A 20646-nucleotide genomic window follows, 5' to 3' on the forward strand; every position below is an offset into this window, starting at 1 on the left:
ATGAAGCTTGGAGGTATAACTGTTTTAGTATTTTCTGTCGAAAAGATTCTGTAATTATGTCCATCATAATTGTCAGCACCAAGCCCAATGGGATCTTAATCTGGCCCTGCATATTGTATTCCAGATGAAAGGAATAGAACATATCTCAACGAAAGTCAAACTTTTGCTCTGTGTATATGTGAGGAGTCAATAATTGGAGTACTCATCACTATTAATGTGTGGGTCATTTGTCGGGACCAAGCTAATTTGAACCCTCCATAAAGTAGTTATGAGAACTTTCAAATGTTCGTGCTGGTTATCTATTTTATTTTTAATGTTTACGAAATATGAAATCACACGTCAGCCATGTCTGCCAAATCTACCCCTTCTCATTAGTCAGACATAATGAGTGTTGCTGCCAATTCTTAACATTTCCAACAGGAGAAACAAGCATCAAAAATGGATAAGCCTAGATACATAAATTATGTATTCTCCTGTGCAATGTGTATATAATGGCATGTGATCCTATTTAAATAAAATCATCATTGCACTGAAAGGTAGCTTGTTATGCAGTTAATTTCACAACAGATCAAAGTCTGCTATCTAGAAATAAAGGGTAAAGGTGAGGGACCCAGAACACTTTAAAGGAACACACAAAAATACCAATTTGGGGAGGTGGAGGGGAGGTAGAGAGGGTGTTTTTTTGGCAGCCAATCACATCAGTGGTTTAAACATAAACGGTAACTATTTAACTGTCTTTTGACATATTGGACATCTGACCACTGCAAGACAAGTTTCTGTCAAACAAAATGGTAAGGATTTATTTTGTGATGTTGATTTTGATAATTATTCTTAAATTGTTCCAATATGGCCATTTGACTTGGCATATTTCAAATAAGCACACTATAAACTTGAATAAACAAAATAAACAAACCTTAAAATAACCAAAGATAAGGATGAATTTTTAAACCAGACTAGAAATATTGTTCTATCCTGCAGTCTATATTGCAATGTGCACCTGCTGAATTTTTATTTTCAAACATGCATTTATTTTTACTTACTGCATTCATGCACTTATTACACATTTTATTTTGCTTGTTACACTTAACCCATAAGGGCTCTCTTAGTCTTGAAATACAGATTTTGGAGGTGAGGTGACAGACTTATTTACATTTTGTGACTGTATAGTTTACAGCACGTAAACTTTTAAGGTAAGATATAATAGCAACATCTTCTATGACACTTTTCAACAGGCAAGCAAAACATACAACTAAATGGTGAAAAACATATAAAATATGCAGAAATATACTTAATCTACACTTTAATGGAGTGGATATCATATTATGGCAAGTCCATAACCCAGAGGGCATATTTAGGTCCCAATCCAAGCAGCAAATGGGTTTCGACTGAGGATCTTCTTCATGTACTCATGGAGTATGCTGCTGCTAGACAGATATCCTGTAGCCCATATTGGCACATTGAGGCCTTTTATACAGAGCTGGCGTGGCTTTAATTCATGGGAGTGTGACTCCAAACCCTTACCCTTCACTTTACTATTTTTTATGTACTTTACACTGTTATTATGTTTTTTACCTATTCTAGATACAATGTATTTAAATTCAGTATTCATGTAAACAAATCTCTGGAAGAATAAGTATTTTTCTATGTATTTTATATGTTTTTAACCATTTATATAGAGTGTATATAACTTTAGTACTGGTATATTATTTGTTGTTCTATGTATATAGTTTAAATGTTGTGGAATCACTATTTATACCAGTAATATACATACTGTACAAATATCTGCTGAAGTAGTTGATGACATCCAGACAATATAATTAAGTATTGGTATCTTTTTGGCCTCATCTCAAACAACACCATTTGTAAAATCTTTCAAATGTGTGTGGTAAAAATCTGCAACCTAACGTAAGTAATCGATTAGAACACAGATTAACACATAAATGATTTGCTTTTCTTTCAGACTTCTTACACAGACAAAGGAGAAAAGGTAATTCTATATATTTTGTTTCTATCAAATTGTTACTAAATTAAAAAGAGTATATAATCTAAGCAATTATTTGAAATGTCTCTAGTAAGGCAGTTCTTACGATATAGGTTATGTAATAGGAAAGAGTAGAACTGTAAAATGTTTTGCATAGCTCTAAATTTACTTTTGAATTGTAAAATATATCAATATTATCTAAATTTAACCCATATTTGCCATTTAGAGGAACTGGGAAATTAACTCTAGAAGGGCAAATTTGCATTAATAATTCATCTGTTACCTGCTAAAATATGAGTACATGACTCTCAAAAATCTCTTAATGTTATGCACATTTCCCCAGAATGTGTTAGATGGTATATTGAAACATTTCAGTTTGCCTGCTCCTGCTTTAAATTGTGAACTGAAATCCGCAATCAGCCACTGGAGAGTGGAAGTTAAAGCATTGGCAATGTCAGTGGGTTATAAACTGAAACACAGGATGCAGGACACATAGCATGAGGTAGGGGACCTTACATGGGAAAAATCCAAAAATGTGTAGTCCAGAAACGTCAAGGTCAAAGTTCAGATGACAACACAGATCTGGGAACACAGTATGTTCCCAGCCTAAAAGACAGGTCAGGTAGCAAGGCAAAGATCAGACTCTAAGTGTACCAAATGGTTAAAGTTGAGGAACACATGATCAATGTAAAGACAAGGTCAAGTAGCAGAGCCAAAGTTATAGAGTGTAAAAGACATGCAAAGAGCACAAAACATCAGAGCACTTGCTCAGCCAGTTCAGTATTTTTAAAATAGTCAGTCAGGCCACATCTCCCTTCTAGACTGCCAGACCAACCTCCATATTTTAGGGTCCAGCTGATACACCATTGTGGATTATGCAAATTGTGTCAAGCGAGACACAGGACCTGGCCATTCCTCCTTGAAATAACTGTGTGTCAGTCCAATGATGTATTCCACTCGGCTAGGCATATCTCTTGAAATGGAGACACAAGCCATCAGGACAAGAAGATGGAGACCCTGAAAGGGACTGGCAATTGCAGATGCTACACAGGAGCCCAATGAAGTGGACCATGCAGCCCTCGTTGGTGATGCTGGAGCATGCAAATGCAACCATGATAGATGAATGGAATTGTGCCATGGACCCACCACTGCCTGCCTATCAGAACAGATATCTGCGCCATCAAAAGTAACATTAACTAACGGAATGAAGTAGTATACAAGTTGTAAAATTATGCATGTCAATTAGTAGCCTTAACCCAACTTAGGCACTGTATAAAGAGTACTTCAAATGTTGCAAACAATAGCCTGTATGCCTTCCAGAAAGGCTGACAGATTTATAGAGTAATGTTATAGCCTCCATGGGCTTCCCTTACCTGCATCTTGGTATCTGCATGGCCAGACAGGTGAGCATCTCCATGGTATGTCTGGACCATGGTGGCAGTGAGCATTAAAATAATTTTGTCTACAACAGTCACCCAGGTCAGAGCATCAATTTCTGATTCTGAAACTGGCATTGTTATGTTGGTGACAATATGGCACCAAGGCTGATGTATTTTGTGTTGCTATTGAACATTGGGGATGCCCCATTTCCATCACTTAGGAAGCAGCGAAGAGTCATGTCACATGCCCCATAAGCCTGTCCCTGCTGATGAAACCCCCTAAATGAGTGCTCACTTATTCATTGCATGCTTGCTATTAGATTTCACCTTATCACTCATGCTCCTGATCTTTGAATCTTGACATTGACTACGGGAACCTGCCCTGAACTCCAGATCTCTTTGGGAGTGGTGCTCTGCATTCTGCCACGTAGTCCCTTCAACTTCAACTCACAGATCCATCTCCATTCACACTGACAATGGAGAGAGATCTCAGTTAAGATCTCATTCCACGCTCCTCCTCACAACTGCAGAACACATAATAAAAGATGCTAATCATAGTTAATAGTATACTGATTTCTCTATTTGCGCTACATATTGAGCTATGCTAGGGCAAGCTTGGAAAGTACTCCAGAAACTCAGATAACACAATGTTTAAAATGCCTTCAAAGAAAGCGAGATGAAAAACAAGAAAATGAAAAAGAATATAACACATTTATTCAAATATATTTATTTTAATAATAACCGTACTTATCAGATCCTTGCAATATGTAAATAAATAATGATATTTTAGGTGGGAAGAAAAAGTAATACGTTTTACACGTGACTGGAGCCACACTTTTCTTTTTATTATTTATTAGCGTCATTTACACTATTTATTATTTATTTGGTGTTTTACTTGCAAGAATATGTTTATAAGTGTCCTAAAATACTAACAAACTGTGAGTACAATACTCGGTTCTTTATGGCTTTTGATGAATAAAAGATCTCATTATATATCTAAAACTAAAGTGTCCAGTACTCTCCTCTAATTATTGCAATTTTAAAGGTGGTGTTGACATTCAGTACTGGTCCGTACTCCAAAAATAAGCCTTGTTTGTACGCAAGATTTACAGTATGTTTTTGCTGATTGAATCTTTCTTTCCCAACAATATGCCTTTGTACAGCTTCTCCAAGTTGATTAATTTAAATACACAGCCACTGTTCAATGAAAGCATTATCTATTAGGATCTCATGATATGATTTCACTGTTAATTTATAATTTAATTTCAACTATTTTAAAAAAAAAATGTTTTACATCTTGTCTATTTTCAATTTATTTAGATGCTTGATTAAACCACCATTATACAAATCACCATTATACATACTTAATCATCGTGCCAGATTTAAAACACTGTCAAATGAGAAAAGTAATGCTAATTATAGTGTGATAGTGAGTGAACCTTTCAGATTACAACTATAATTTTCATCTGCAAATGTGGTAAGACCAGTGTATATAAAGGCAAGCTGATCAAACAATTAAACAAACCCCAAAACATACTTGTCAAACGCGACTGAACATAGATAACCAACAATCACTTTCATTATTAGAAAAAGATAGGTCAAAAATGGTATATTGAATAAATCTTTCTAAATTAGATGACACTAAGAGGTGATAAGTAAGAGGAATAACGGTCTGGACAATGTTTTAGGGTTTGGACTAAGCTCCTTAGTTCCAGTAGAGGGCCATCTTAATGTATAGAAAGACAGTTTAGACAATTGGGTACTTACAACTTTGTGCCAACGGATTAGGGAAGGCGGTCCCAGCATGCATCTGCTACTGTGCAGCAAGTGAAGACATGGCTTGTTGAGTTTCGTGTGGAGAAACTTGAGTGGCTGCGCAGAGCCCTGATCTCAACCCCACTGAGCCCTTCTAGAGTGACTTGCAACGCAGACTGCAGTGCCTGCCCTTAGGACGCTTGAATAGGATCCAACAAGCTCATATAGCTATGATGGTTTGGATTCTACTAACTTTTAGCCATATAGTGTATCAGTAACTTGAAGCAGTTCTGGAAAGAAGACTGTATTAAAATTCCTCCAGGCTGACGTGTGGAACTGGTCAACAGGTACACTAAACATTTGGTTAAAAACAAGGAGAGGGGAGGCTACATGTCAGGAGACTGATATAACGCAACAGGGGCTAAACGTTTGCATGTATAAGTATGTATATGTTTTGTTTTCCTATCTTTTCTCCTCTATACTTGGGTGTGATATATATATATATATATATATTTTTTTATTTAATGCTTTGGAATGCCGAACATAGTATAACCCTGTATAGCATGACTTTACCTACCTTATCCAACAGTTTTTACTTTATTACCTATTCTTAGTTTACCTGATACTACAGGGAGTGCAGAATTATTAGGCAAGTTGTATTTTTGAGGATTAATTTTATTATTGAACAACAACCATGTTCTCAATGAACCCAAAAAACTCATTAATATCAAAGCTGAATATTTTTGGAAGTAGTTTTTAGTTTGTTTTTAGTTATAGCTATTTTAGGGGGATATCTGTGTGTGCAGGTGACTATTACTGTGCATAATTATTAGGCAACTTAACAAAAAACAAATATATACCCATTTCAATTATTTATTTTTACCAGTGAAACCAATATAACATCTCAACATTCACAAATATACATTTCTGACATTCAAAAACATAACAAAAACAAATCAGTGACCAATATAGCCACCTTTCTTTGCAAGGACACTCAAAAGCCTACCATCCATGGATTCTGTCAGTGTTTTGATCTGTTCACCATCAACATTGCGTGCAGCAGCAACCACAGCCTCCCAGACACTGTTCAGAGAGGTGTACTGTTTTCCCTCCTTGTAAATCTCACATTTGATGATGGACCACAGGTTCTCAATGGGGTTCAGATCAGGTGAACAAGGAGGCCATGTCATTAGATTTTCTTCTTTTATACCCTTTCTTGCCAGCCACGCTGTGGAGTACTTGGACGCGTGTGATGGAGCATTGTCCTGCAGGAAAATCATGTTTTTCTTGAAGGATGCAGACTTCTTCCTGTACCACTGCTTGAAGAAGGTGTCTTCCAGAAACTGGGAGTTGAGCTTGACTCCATCCTCAACCCGAAAAGGCCCCACAAGCTCATCTTTGATGATACCAGCCCAAACCAGTACTCCACCTCCACCTTGCTGGCGTCTGAGTCGGACTGGAGCTCTCTGCCCTTTACCAATCCATCCATCTGGCCCATCAAGACTCACTCTCATTTCATCAGTCCATAAAACCTTAGAAAAATCAGTCTTGAGATATTTCTTGGCCCAGTCTTGACGTTTCAGCTTGTGTGTCTTGTTCAGTGGTGGTCGTCTTTCAGCCTTTCTTACCTTGGCCATGAGTATTGCACACCTTGTGCTTTCGGGCACTCCAGTGATGTTGCAGCTCTGAAATATGGCCAAACTGGTGGCAAGTGGCATCTTGGCAGCTGCACGCTTGACTTTTCTCAGTTCATGGGCAGTTATTTTGCGCCTTGGTTTCTCCACACGCTTCTTGCGACCCTGTTGACTATTTTGAATGAAATGCTTGATTGTTCGATGATCACGCTTCAGAAGCTTTGCAATTTTAAGAGTGCTGCATCCCTCTGCAAGATATCTCACTATTTTTGACTTTTCTGAGCCTGTCAAGTCGTTCTTTTGACCCATTTTGCCAAAGGAAAGGAAGTTGCCTAATAATTATGCACACCTGATATAGGGTGTTGATGTCATTAGACCACACCCCTTCTCATTACAGAGATGCACATCACCTAATATGCTTAATTGGTAGTAGGCTTTCGAGCCTATACAGCTTGGAGTAAGACAACATGCATAAAGAGGATGATGTGGTCAAAATACTCATTTGCCTAATAATTCTGCACACAGTGTATCTGGCACTCCCAATGACAAATGCATTTTGAGGGGGAGGAGACTTTTCCCTGTTTACATCTTAATATTACACTTTCCTTCTGTTATAATGTGAACAAACTGGCTTTGGCTCACGGTCTACTGACCTGCTTTTCGGAGCGACACCTGGCTTCCATACTTTGGAATCCATTTCTAGGGTACAGTTCATATATCCCGGGTCCTTTATCCCCAATTTTAAGTCCTTTCTTTAGCTATAGGGGGAAGGATTGGGGACTGGGAAGGGGGGGGGGGGGGGGGGGTTCTGACCAGGTCAGGTGGTGGCTTTGTGCTCACTGTCCATAACTCTTTCTTTTTCATCTTGTTACAATTTTGTCTTTAAACATCAACAAAATTTGGTATGTTGATTATTGTATCATTTTAAATACTGTAAACATGCTTAATTTCTCATGATGTATAATAATCTCTGTACGTTTTCACCTTTTTCAAAGAAAACTGACATTCCACATAAAAATGTATTTTCAAAAAATCAAATCAAAAACAACTCAAGTTAAATATGAACCCCATTACCAGATTACAAAGTCTAAAGGTTCACATACCTTTTCAAACAAAAATTATATGAGAAGGAAAGGATCCATTTCTTGCACCCTGCTGTGGATACTTATAGCAGGAAATACAACTCAAAATATGCTCTTGCATATAAAATGTCTTCTTCTTTTCTGTTTCAGCACCAAAGAGGCCGCTTTATAAGTTTTCATCATCTTTCTTTTTGGGTTGGAAATGCCAAACAGGTATGTAGTACAATCTAATCAAATACATGATGCAAATTTGTATAGCATGTGCTTTACTAAGAAGAATGCATTAAAGGGCTACTAAAGTCACCAAGACCACTTCATCTCAATATATAAAATTATGTTATTCTGTAAATCTAAGTAATTAAGTACATATAATGAACATCTTTAATTTAAGTTGTTCTCTAAATATTAGTGATTTACTTATAAGAGATGTACTTTTCTTACAGGCTGCATCATACTACTGTGATAAGTTTGGATTTGAACCTTATGCCTACAAAGGTCTTGAGACTGGCAGTCGTGAAGTGGTATCCCATGCTATTAAGCAGAACAAGGTAAGGATGAAAAGACAAAACTTTTGTAAAATCATAATTGATGTGTTAAATTTTGTAAATTGATTTCTTTTTCTACTTTCAAAATAATACATTAAGAGGGATATTCATTGAAGTCCGGATAGTCGCGTACAGAGCAAGGCAAAACCATTGCATGCGGCCATTTGGACTATAAAATCCGAACATTGTTAACACTGTTTAACAATGACTGAGAAAATCGCTAGCTGAGAATTTAACAATACAGTATGTAACTTGAAAGATTGATGATTGCAACTTCTTTCTTTAGAATACTGGATACTTTGTGTTCCATGATGTCATTGCCTGTGATTTGCCTGTGATTTGGCTTCCGCATGCTACTTGAAACCCTCTTGCATTTGAGAATCCCCTTATAGTGTTGACTATTGACTAAAAAACATGGCATGATGATGCTTCCAAATCTGGGGACTTCCACCGTCACCAGAATTCCCATAATAGGTGATTCTTTGTTTTCCTTTCCCTTTTACATGAGCAGCTTTTACAATCATGGTTTGAGGGCATTATTCTGTTTATGTCTCTATGGAATATTTAGTGGCCAGGGAGCAGGAAAGGCCTGGCATAGGTCTTTTCAAGAGGATTTCTTAGATTGCACTCTGAAAGTTTATTGCCATGGTTGATTGGACTGTTTCAATGGAGAAATGAACATTCTAAGCATCAAACAACTTTAGATTAATGAAGTAATTTTTAGTGTATAAACCATACCCCAGCAGTCTCGCTGCTCAATTTTACCACGACAGGAGGCCTCATATTTTGCATAAACTTTCTTTACTTCCAGCAGCACTGATTAATCATAAAGTTAAACCAATCAGAAAACAAAGAGTCATGTACTATATAATAACCTTGTGATGCTTGACTCCTCCTCTTTCTTTGCTGCTCCTGCTGTGCACAGGTCAGAGTATTGAATCTCCTACTTTTATTTGATTGTTTTATACTGTTCTCCTGTTGTTTTACCATCTAAATTGTACCTATTCGGTATACTTTTTTATTGCCTTTCTTACAGTCCCTGCTACTCCTTCCTACTAACATTTTTCACCCTTTGATGTTTAATCACCCTTCTCCTAACTGCCTTCTGCTACTTCCAGCCTGTCTGTATCTCCTGACACTTTGTGCCGCGGATGGCTCGTCCTCACACACGGCACAATTCTGTTTGGCTCTTTTTCCCCTTACTGTGCTTTGGGTGGCAGGGGGTGGTTGGGTGGCAGGGACCCGGTTACCACATTCTGCTTGATAAACCAGGCAAAAGTCTACTCTAGACAATATAATTTGCTGTAACTTTCCAACACACGATAAAATCTGTACATGCATGGTTCTGTTGTACTCAGGAGACTTCGCGAGTGTTTAAAAACAGTTAAATGTATCGTATCAGGTGAAGTGCAGGTTAGGTGTGGGAAAAAAATGCAAAAAAAATAATATGAATGTTAACTTTGGCCAGGGTTTGTGACTAAATGGCTACTAAAAACTGGACATATTCCATTTTGAATACCCTGGGTTGTCTACTTTTGCAAATGGTATGCCATGATGAGGTAATTTTCATTCCTAGGCAACATTGACTCAGCAAACCAGTATGGCAAATTTCCATGTTTAAAAACTGAAAAGGGGAAAGCCCTATATTTGACCCTGTAACTTTCCAAACCCCCCAAACTCCTGAAAAGGCAGCATTTACATTAAAAAGCCTGCAGGGACATGCTATAGACACCAGAACCACTACTTTAAGCTGCAGTGGTTCTGGTGACTATAGTTTCACTTTAAGCAAGCAGGAATGTGAAAAATAGCTCAGAAATCAGTTGAAAGGGTTTCTAATGTGTTATGGCTTGAACATAAGACATGTTTTTATATAAGCATAGTTGGATTCTAGTATCCAATTCTAATGCAATTATAAAGCTGCATTACGCTAAATGTACCATTAGGGAGCAGCAAAATACCATAATTTCCTAATACATCTTAATTTAGCATACATTGATCAGCCACAACATTAAACTGCCTGCCTAACCTTTGCGTTGCCAAAACAGCTTTGATGCATTGAGGCATGGACTCCACAAGACCTCGGAACACAAAGGATCTGCTGATATTTTTTTGTTGCCAGATACCATAAAGTCCTGTAAAGTACGAGGTGGGGCCTACATGGATCAGATTTGTAGTACCAGCACATTCATCTCATCTGATTGAGATCTGGGGAATTTCGAGGCCAAGCCAAAGCCTTGAATTATTTGTCAAACCATTCCTGAATAAATTTTGCTGTGTGGCAGGGTGCACTATCTGCTAAAAGAGGCCACTGCCATCAGGGAACACCATTGCCATGAAGAGCATAACACTGCCTCTGCCGGCCTGGCTTCTTCCCATAGAGCATCCTGTTGCCATCTCTTCCCAGGTACACCACGCACACAGACATGACCATCCACCGGATCTAAAAGAAAACGTGATTCATCAGACCAGGCAACCTTCTCCCATTGCGTCATGGTCCAGTTCTGACGCTCACGTCTCTATTGAAGTTGCTTTCGGTGGTGGACAGGGGTCATCACTGTGACCAGTCTGTACCTATGCAGCAAACTGTGATGCACGGTGTTGTGACACCTTTCTTTAATGGCCAGCATTACGTTTTTCAGCAATTTGAGCTATAGTAGCTATTCTTTGTGATCGGACCAGATGGGGTAGCCTTTACTCCCCAACGAGCATCAATTAGCATTGTTCGTCCATGACCTTGGCCGGTTTGTTCTTCCTTGCACCATGTTGGGTAGGTGCTAACTACTATATACTGGGAAAATCCCCACAAGAATTGCAGTTTTGAAGATGCTCTGACACAGTTTTCTAGCCATCGCTATTTGGCCCCTCTCAAAGTCACTCAGGTGTTTTTGGTTGCCCATTTTTACTGCTTCCAACAAATGAAATGCAAGAACTGACTGTTGACTTGTTTCCTAATATATTTCACCTCTTGACAGGTGCCATTGTAAAAATGTAATCAATGCAATTAACTTCACCTGTCAGAGGTTTTAATGTTGTGGTTGATCATTATATACGAGACATATCACATTGTAGTACACTAGCTATATTCCTACATTTTGTCATGAAACAAATTAAGCATATCAGCCACTCTTTTTAGGTAATATAAGAAGAAATGAAAGCAGTTCAAATATGCTTAAGTAAAAAAAAGAATAATAAAACCGATGAAGGGACGTGGATAACACAAAGAATTATCACAAGAAGCTGTACCATCACAGAAAGGCCTATCCTGTCTATGGCAGATAGCAAGAACTAGTTAACTGTCAGAAACAAAACTAAAGGCTTATAGGAGTTATCAACTATGGGTAAACGCTCCTGAGATACACCCCAAAAGACTGGGAATCTCCTGGCCCCATCATGTGGATATTACTATCTTTATTCCTAAAGCCCATGGGTTGCAGGAAAGGTAGGGGGGACTCCCCTACTCCTTGCTCTCCTACATGGTATATCTCTGTTCTATCTCACCAGACAAATGATAGAATAAGAGGAGAGGTTGCTCACTGCCACTTTCAGTGCCACACGGGAGAGCAAAGCATCATGTAGTTCTCTCCTGCAGCACTGAAAGTACTAATTATGCTGGTTTAGGTAGCTTATTGACACTTTGTCTGGGATCACTAGATAAAGCCTTCACAATGGTAAAAATGCTATTGTTTTAGCCCTGTGAAACCACCAAGACACTTAATAAGTAGCAAATGATTTTGTTGTTGGATAGTTTCCTATAGAGAGTTTATGAACCATTTTCAACCCTTTACTAATTGGCACTGCACCAAATTATACCACATTATTCTTATGTAACTTTGCTACAATGGCAGATAAAATAGCGAATTGGATGGACAGAATAAAAAGCTGCAAATTAAAAGTATTTTAAGTATTTTTAGTTTCAGTTATGGAAATAATCCTCACCCATTCTCACATATATTCAGGGGCAAGGGAAATTGGTAAAGAAACTTTTGTTTTATTTGTGGCCCCTAAGACTTTATAATTATTTTTTTTTTAGTTTGTCTTATGGTATATTTTGCAAACACATACACAGAGTATCTGAGATACATTGATGCTTTCCTTAGTGATAGAAATTAGGTAACATTTATGATGTGGTATAGATGACATTATTAGAGGATCCCCTTAAAGGACGGGTCTCCATATTGCTTAATCTTTTTTTTTTTTTTTTTATTCTTTATTTTTATTGTGCATGGGATTTACAGCAGTGCTTGCATAGCCACAACAGCTTCCACAAGAGCAATAATATTTGAACATAGGTACGTTATGCGTTAAACTTGCACATTTTTACATTTAGTGGTTTGTATAAAGGGATTGTGTTAAAGAATCTCCAGTGGGAGATTTGCGTTATGTTTATAGATCTTATATGTTAGTCAGGTATGCCTAGATTGGGTGGGTGTGTAGTGTTGGTTCATCTGAGAGAGTCTAGGCAGGTGCTTAGGGGGTTTAAGCTGTTTGTCAGCTTACGTTTGGTTGGTGGAGGCTGAGGGGCCCCTGTGTAGGCGCTACATATTGGTTCCATAGGGGGTATGGATCGTTCCTTAGGAGTTTGGAGGAGTTGTGCGTATAGATTTGCTATGTGTGGAGCATTACGTACATCTGGCTGAACAGGCTCATACGCAGCCAACTGTTAGGGATTGCGATAGTAGGGTATCTTATTGTGTGGTAGGTGGGTTAGTAATTCCCGTACCTGTCGGCTAGCATAGACCCCGCTGTGTCAGAGGGATGGGGGGGAGGAGGGTGCTTGGGCCCCTCGGAGTAGTTCGCCCTCATCTGAGAGGGGTGTTAGTGGGGGGTTGTGAGGGGTGGGTGCCATCTCGGTTCTTTATATTTTTAGCCCAGTTTTGGGACATTCATAGCTAGCTGTTGTGCGCCTTAAAAACATATACATGAACTGAAAATATTAAACGTTAAACACATTCTAAACCAGATTGTGATGCGTTGAGCTCTGCGCGGGTTTTCAGCCTCCTTGTCTAGTTGTTTCACGTGAATTATGCTCAGTCCTGCCAGGGTTCAGATTCCCCGGATGTGGTGGCTCTTAGTGTGAACGTGGTTGTGGTCGTTGGGTCCCATGTGATGGGTGGCTTGTCTCGAGGTGCGCTCGTCTCGAAGCCTTCTATGCCTAATGATGTAAGGAAGGTGGGTATGTCTGCTCCAAATTCTAGCGTGCGAACAGTCCCGTTGTGTGTAGCTAGCAGAGTTCCAGGGGGGCCCCATCTGTATACCACCCCTGCGGAGTTGGGAGGTGACCGGTGCTAGTGATTTGCGCCATAGCAGTGTTGCTCTTGTTAAGTCCTGGTAAAAGGTTAGAGAGGCGCCTTCAAATGACAGCGGTGTTTTATCCTTCAGAGCCAGCATAATGTGGGCTTTATCTTGCGAGGTGGAGCAGCGGAGTATGACGTCCCGTATTTGGCCAGGTTTTGCCGTGGGCGAGCCTGATATTCTGTGTGCTCCTTCAATGGATAGTTTCCTGGCCATTGGGTGGGGTAGAATGGTCGCCAGCAGTCGCCTGGTGTAGTGTGGTAGCTCGTCTGCTGTGATGTTGGCAGGGACACCCCTTATCTTGATGTGGTTGCGGCGTTGTCTGTCTTCGAATGCCATCATCCTGAGGGACAGGGCTGATTGATGGACCTGTAGTTGGGTGACTGTGTCTTTAATTGTGGTCAGTTCAGAGTTGATGTTGCTGATGTTTGTGTTACTCGGCCTGTGACTGCCTGTATGTCTGATCTGAGTTGCTGGAGGTCTGCAGCCCAGACCTTGTGGATGTCTGCCAGCAGTGCTTTTAAATCTGCTTTGGTGGTGGGGGCAGTGCCATCATAGGGCTCTGGGGGTGAAGCCTGACCTTTCTGAGGGTCCTGTGTGGCCCCTACCTCGTCGCTTGTCCCTGTGGCCTCCAGGTGTGAGGGCTGCTGTGCGTCCGTGGGAGTTTGGGCCTGTGCCGGCCTTTGCAGCATGGAGCTGATGTCTCTGCCCTCAGCCGCCGTATTCGGTTTTTGGGACCGACGTCCCATTGCTGGCATCAGAGTTTGTCGCGGGGGCGAGGTGTCTGACCCACACAGGCTGATTCCCGCGTTTCAGATAGCCAGGAGATCGCCCAGGCTGTAGGCTTGTGGTGCGCGGTAGGCCCCAGGCCTGCGTTTTCCCTCAGGCTGCTTGGGCGGCTGAAAAAATGGCATCGGCGGGTGCCGGACCGCTCCGTGAGGCAGGTCAGTCTGGTTGGGATGCTAGATGGGGCAGGGTGCCTTAGATTTTGGGGTATAATGTGGGCTATTTGCGTGGAGCTGGCCGAGATGGCGTCCGACCCAGTTGGTGGCAAGCTCCGCCCCCCTATAATTTTTTCAATGGAAGACAACACTGACAATCTCGAACACTGAATATCACCCATTACTGTATGGTATGGTATGATTTGGTATGGGTGGGCATAACTGTTGCCAGGGGACTTGGTACTGGAACTATATTATTGAGCAGATAGGCATACTCAATACATGGTATTTATATTTAGTGTTTAAGGTTGCTATAGTAATCTCCCAATAAAAAAAATAAAAAAAATAAAGAATCCACTTCTCTACCAATAAAATACATATTACTCTTCTACTCCCCCATGTGATAATGGGTAAGGGTTTCTTCCATAACCTTGTCCTAAAATTAAAAATACTTTTTACTTACCCAATCCACCATAGTAAAATAATTTCCAGCTATTGTCAATTTCTGCCCTTGAAATTTGTCATCTGTTGATGTGGCGGGGGGAGGCATCACTTCCTAATTAAGGGGTAAGTATGCAGATGAGAACAGACAAACCATCGCATTTCATAATAGTTGTAACTCATATCAAGAGATAAGGAAATTGGGAGAACTACAGGTACTTATGATTGATAACTGTCTAAACTAGACTACAGATCATTATCTTTAGTGCACCCAAAAAAAACGATCTCCTTTGTATATACAGGATCAAAGTACTTTTTGTTTTCTGTGCATGAAAATACAATCCAGCAGGTAAAGCCACAACAGCAACAAGGACATAAAAGAACATATAGTGGATTAGTTGCACAACATTCTTATATACAGCACATTTTTTTAGTATTATATATATATACACATATAAAGGCTCTAAATCTGTATCGGTAGAAAGTGAAGAGGTTATCAGAGGTAGAGACATGCGTACAAGATTCAATAACAGATTAGTCAGGATAAATCTTTGCATAGGTAGACAAGATGAAGGGGTCCACCAGAATTTTAGGAACCTATGTAAAGTGTCCTTCTGCTCCCAGTGATGGTGAATTCCATCACAATTTTTTTAACCCCCTTACCTGGTGCACAGCAAATACAGGGATAGGAAAGAGACCATTGACCAGACCCTCCTAGCAAAATATATAGTTACCTAAAGTGCTTCCTCTGCCTTTAACATGGGGTTTTGCAAATGATGAGCCATCAATAAAAACTAATTACATTATTTTACAAAATGACACTCTCAGTCTAACTCTAAAAAGCAGTTAAATGCCTGATACAAATAAACATTAAAACTATATCATACTTATTTCATACTTATTCACTATGTAGACTATAATTGCAGCGTGTGGCAATGGTTGGAGATTAGTTGCCCTCTTTGATCACGACAGATACAATAAATACAATACAATGAGACTGTGGCGGAACTAACCTCGCCACTGGGCACTGGAGAAGCCTGGTTGCTCGCCTGCTGCCCCTGGACTATGGGCTCCTTGTTAAAACCTTTATTTCTCCATACAGAACGGCTTGTTCGTGCCTTTCTGCTATGGCGTTTGGTAAATTGAGTTTATCGAACCAACATACGAATGACCGGAGCACCTGTGTAGGGAGTGTGGCAGCAATTTACTGCCCAGAAGCTGCGCTTAACCGCAGCTTAATTGACGAACGCTGGGTGGCCGTTGTTCGTATTGCCATCTTAAACCGTCGAACGGCCAGCGGTGTTCAGCTACAAAACTCTGGAACTAAAAACTGACACTTTTCTTCACGAACACCACTGAAGCCGCCGATCTCCCTTCTCCTACCTCATTCGTCCATATGAACGCCGGCACATTCGGGAGATTAACAGACGAACAGAGCTACCTCAGATAGCTATCCCATGGAGCCCATTCATATAACGAAAGACTATGTGAAAGACTTTGGCTCCATGGCGATTGAACTGTATGTATGTGATCTGAGCGCCATTCGGTAATAATGTCCGCTCAGATCTAAGCAATCTGGGGATATGTTGAATGTGGGCATTCGGTTCGGGAGTTTTAGTGTTATATATTGTTATGTCTTTTTATTAGTATGTACAAAATGGAGTTTGGTCTCTATCTTTGGAGATAATTGAGTTACTTCCCAATTATCTCCAGGATAGAGAGGAGGGATTACAATGTACCTGTGGGAGTTGTGTATGTCTGTGATCAGTCACTATGTAAAGTTGTCACAGTTTTCCACCAGGTCCCCTAGGGGTGTGTCCACCTGGTGGGAGACCTGCATAAATACCGGGCAGGTAGCCCACATTAAACGAGATCACCTGCTGACCCTCAATACGGAGCCTCGTCTCGTACTTGGGGGGGTTATTCATATGGTTATACTATTTGGCTGTTTGGGAGTATAAACCTTTCGTATGGTTTGGAGTATTCGTATAGATATCCTGTTCGGCGGATTGGTGTATTTGGTAGCTGCCTTTATATCTGGAAATGGAATATCTCCTAAACGGCGTTTAACCCCTTTTATGCCTGTGCCATTATAGAGACTAAACCGGGCACATATGGATACCTCAAAATACCACAAACTGATCACCACTGTTGTCACTGAACATTCTGACATATCTTTTCCATATTATTGTCTTCCCTTCAGTACATCTGTGTTTCACTCCCTGTTTGAATAAACACCTTAAATCTGTTTTAGATAAAGCTAGTTAAACGTGTAAAGTCTTATTTATCCTCTCCGAACTCCCCTCAAGTGTTGTGTGATTTGTGAGAGCATCTAAGTCTTGTACACTTCTGGTGCCTCAGTAGAGACACATTTATCTGGAACCTCTTTGTTTTGTGAAATGATCTTGATCTCACATATATTTTGCTATGGGCAGTTCCTATTATTTATGAAGACATGAAATCTTGAAAAGTTTTTGTGTCCTACATATATCGTCCTTCATTCTGTTGACCCTCTGTAGATCCTGCGTTGATCTGGAGAATCTTATCACGTTTTCTAGTGCTTGCTTGGTTAACCTTGTTATGTTCTTGGACTGAACTCTCCTTGTCAACATAAATTGGATCTTGTTGATTCTGTAAGCTCCTAGAGCCCCTTAACATCTATTCTACATAAATGATATGGCAATCTGATCATTAGAAGCAGATAATTATAATTCCGTTTAACTCTTTGAGGTGAAAGGATTTCAAACTGTAGTTCTGAAGACCAGCAAAGAAATCTGATTCTCATTATGACTACACAGCATTTCATTCCCAGTGTTAGTTGTTTGACAACCTGATAATGAAAGAAATACTAAAACTCTGGCTGAATTACATCCCTTGTGGATTGAATTAGAGATTGTAAACATGGAATTCTGAGTTTTCCTCTAATCTGATATCTATATTAAACAAGCACACTTTCAATTCTATGTTTGGCTCTGGAAGCAGAAAAAACAATATGGGATCTATTATGCTTTTCTTTCTCTTTTTTTTAATTTACATCCTGTGAAATTATGTACTTAAAGGGAGACTCTAAATAAAATAACCACTACAGCTCATGCAGTGGTAATCTTACAAAGAGTATCCTGGCACTGTTTCAAATTGAATGTCAGCGCCAGTTTCATCCAATTTATGTGGCACTAATTAATTTAGAGCGCTGGCCTAACCTGCAATCACCACCATTCAAACTGGACAATATTGTGGAAATGTGGCTAAATGAGGATAAGGTCTCTGGGTGTATATAAAAACCCAGGTTTATGTTCTTAAATGGTTTCACATTAAAACAGAGGTAATTTAATATTAGGTGAGTTTTAAACAACTCATACCATTCTGAACACAAATTAGATGATTTTTTTTCCAAGTATGTCTGGCAGTAGGTGGTTCTGGGAGTGTTATCAGTGACTATTAGGCTTAAGTAGCTTATATGGTTGATGCATTAAAAAACTAAGCTATTTTTAAGTGTAACATGGTGTCTGGAGTCTCAAATAATGTTATTAACATACCCAAGGACTCTTCTAACTTGCCTGAGCACCACTGAGTAATCAGAGGATTCTGGGGAAGCAAAATAAATTATATAGAGAAGGAACACTATAGGGTCGGGAACATAAACATGTATTCCTGACCCTATAGTGTTAAAACCACCATCTAGCTCCCTCCCCCGACCCCCCCCAGGCACCCCTTGCCTCCCTAAATATAGTAAATCTTACTTGTATTCAAGTCTGCAGCTGCTGCCTCTGCCCCTGATCTGCCTGCTAGGCTGACTTCATCAGAAGTGTTGAACAAAAGCCAATCACATATAGGATTGGCTAAGACTGTCAAGGAGGCATATCAGAGGCAGAGCAAGCACAAGTCAAACACAGCCCTGATGGAGCTGCAGCTCCAGGCCCATGGAATAGACCCATTGCTAAAAAAAAAAAAAAAAATGTTTTACTACTTTTCATATGTGGATGTAGGGAAGCAAAACTTGTGTGGACTGGTTGAAAATGAAATTAGTTAATGTAAAGATGACTTTGCGCACTATGCAAATGCTCTTGCTGCTTCAGTCGCTCTAAATCTGTGGCATGTTCCCTTTCTTTTACACTCACTACATACACCTTTTTCCTGTCCCAGACTGTATAACAGACGCTTCTGCATGCTAGTAATAAGGTAAGGAGAGGGGTGGACAAGTGAGTGCTACGATATAGTCCTTAGAAAGTGTGGAGCGAGTACATCATTTGACGCATTTATGCCAAGTTCAGAGTGCTGTCTGCATAGTATCCCCTTATTGGCCAGCCTGAATGATTGGCAGGCAGCCTGACATGCATTCATGCCAGGTTGACCTTCTAACTCCTCGGACAGATTTTTTTGGGCATGATTGCCTCTTTGGGCAGTACTGGTTACGTGATTCGCGTCAGTGGCCCACCCTTGTAACCCACGCACCGAAATCCTGCTTCACCGGACACTGCTGTTAGGGGGTATGGATTTACTTCAAAGATGTAAGCGAGATATTAGCATAGGGTATGTGTTTTCTGAAAGCTATATCCTGTGAGCCTGCCTCCAGCACCACCTCTTTCAGATACATGAATATTGGGAGGTATGACTGTTTTAGTGTTTTCTGTCGATGCGATTCTATAATTAGGCCCATCAAAATTGTCAGCACCAGGCCAAATAGGCTCTTAATATGGCCTTGTCTTCAGTGCCATATTAAGAGCCCTGGAGACAGGGCCATATTAATGGAACAAATACAATAAGCTGTAGTTGTTCAGGTGACTATAGTGTCCCTTTAATCCATTCTTCCCATATATGATAAATGTCATAGATTACGTAGCCAAGACATTGCATTTAACAACTTTAAAGCATTACTCCAAACTTCACTGATTTGAAGTTGTTATGTTCCTTGAAATCTGTATATGCAGTGTTTTGTTGTAAAATGTACAAACAGAGTACAGCCCCTCTGCTGATGTAACTCTCTGCTGATGGACTCTAAGGTAAATTATGTGCATATTTGGCGTCTGACATCAGCAAACACTGGATGCTGGTGAAAGAGTACCATTCTCTTCTCAGCCAATATTCCCTCTAAATCCCTTCCCAGGAAGTGGAGGAGGATGAGGCTGCCAGTAGAACTAAGCCCCAGCACTGAAAGGTGAGTTTGATCTATTTTCCTTTTTTTTATATATACTTTTTTTGCAAGGGGAATAGCCATGACCCTTTAAGCATGACACCAATTAAAGGCTGGCTGAACATTTAATCAATGCTAAATGTTTAGTTTAAAAAAATGTATTTTAATTCTTTATTTTTTCCGTCCCCAGATTATTTTTGTCTTTCAATCTCCACTGAACCCTGGTAATGAAGGTAAAAATCAACATTTACAGTATTTAAATCAGCACTCTGGAATTTGCAAGAAGCCATCTCATGAGAATTTATTCTAATCTGAAAACTATTTGATGTGTGTGGGCCTTTGAACTAATCTATTCATTCGCCGCAATGCAAAGAATGCTGTGATTATTCATTTATGAAAAGTAACTGTTCCTTGTTGGTTGTCACCCCAGTAAACATTGTAGTAGTTAATCAGGGTGAACAAAGC

The 20646-nt window shown here is 39.8% G+C and overlaps 1 protein-coding gene across 1 annotated transcript in view; it reads left to right on the top strand.

Annotated features, from left to right (window-relative positions):
- The first annotated feature begins 709 nt into the window (after positions 1 to 709).
- LOC134605813 (4-hydroxyphenylpyruvate dioxygenase) overlaps positions 710 to 20646 on the top strand; it is a 65813-nt gene continuing 45876 nt past the window's right edge. The window contains exons 1-5 of the mRNA XM_063450069.1: positions 710 to 791; positions 1961 to 1987; positions 7982 to 8044; positions 8275 to 8379; positions 20372 to 20414. Coding sequence (XP_063306139.1) covers positions 789 to 791; positions 1961 to 1987; positions 7982 to 8044; positions 8275 to 8379; positions 20372 to 20414 — 241 coding nt within the window. The 5' untranslated portion in view covers positions 710 to 788. The remainder of the gene's footprint in view (positions 792 to 1960; positions 1988 to 7981; positions 8045 to 8274; positions 8380 to 20371; positions 20415 to 20646) is intronic.

This window comes from Pelobates fuscus, chromosome 1 (genome assembly GCF_036172605.1).
Source record: "Pelobates fuscus isolate aPelFus1 chromosome 1, aPelFus1.pri, whole genome shotgun sequence".
NCBI classification, from domain to species: domain Eukaryota; kingdom Metazoa; phylum Chordata; class Amphibia; order Anura; family Pelobatidae; genus Pelobates; species Pelobates fuscus.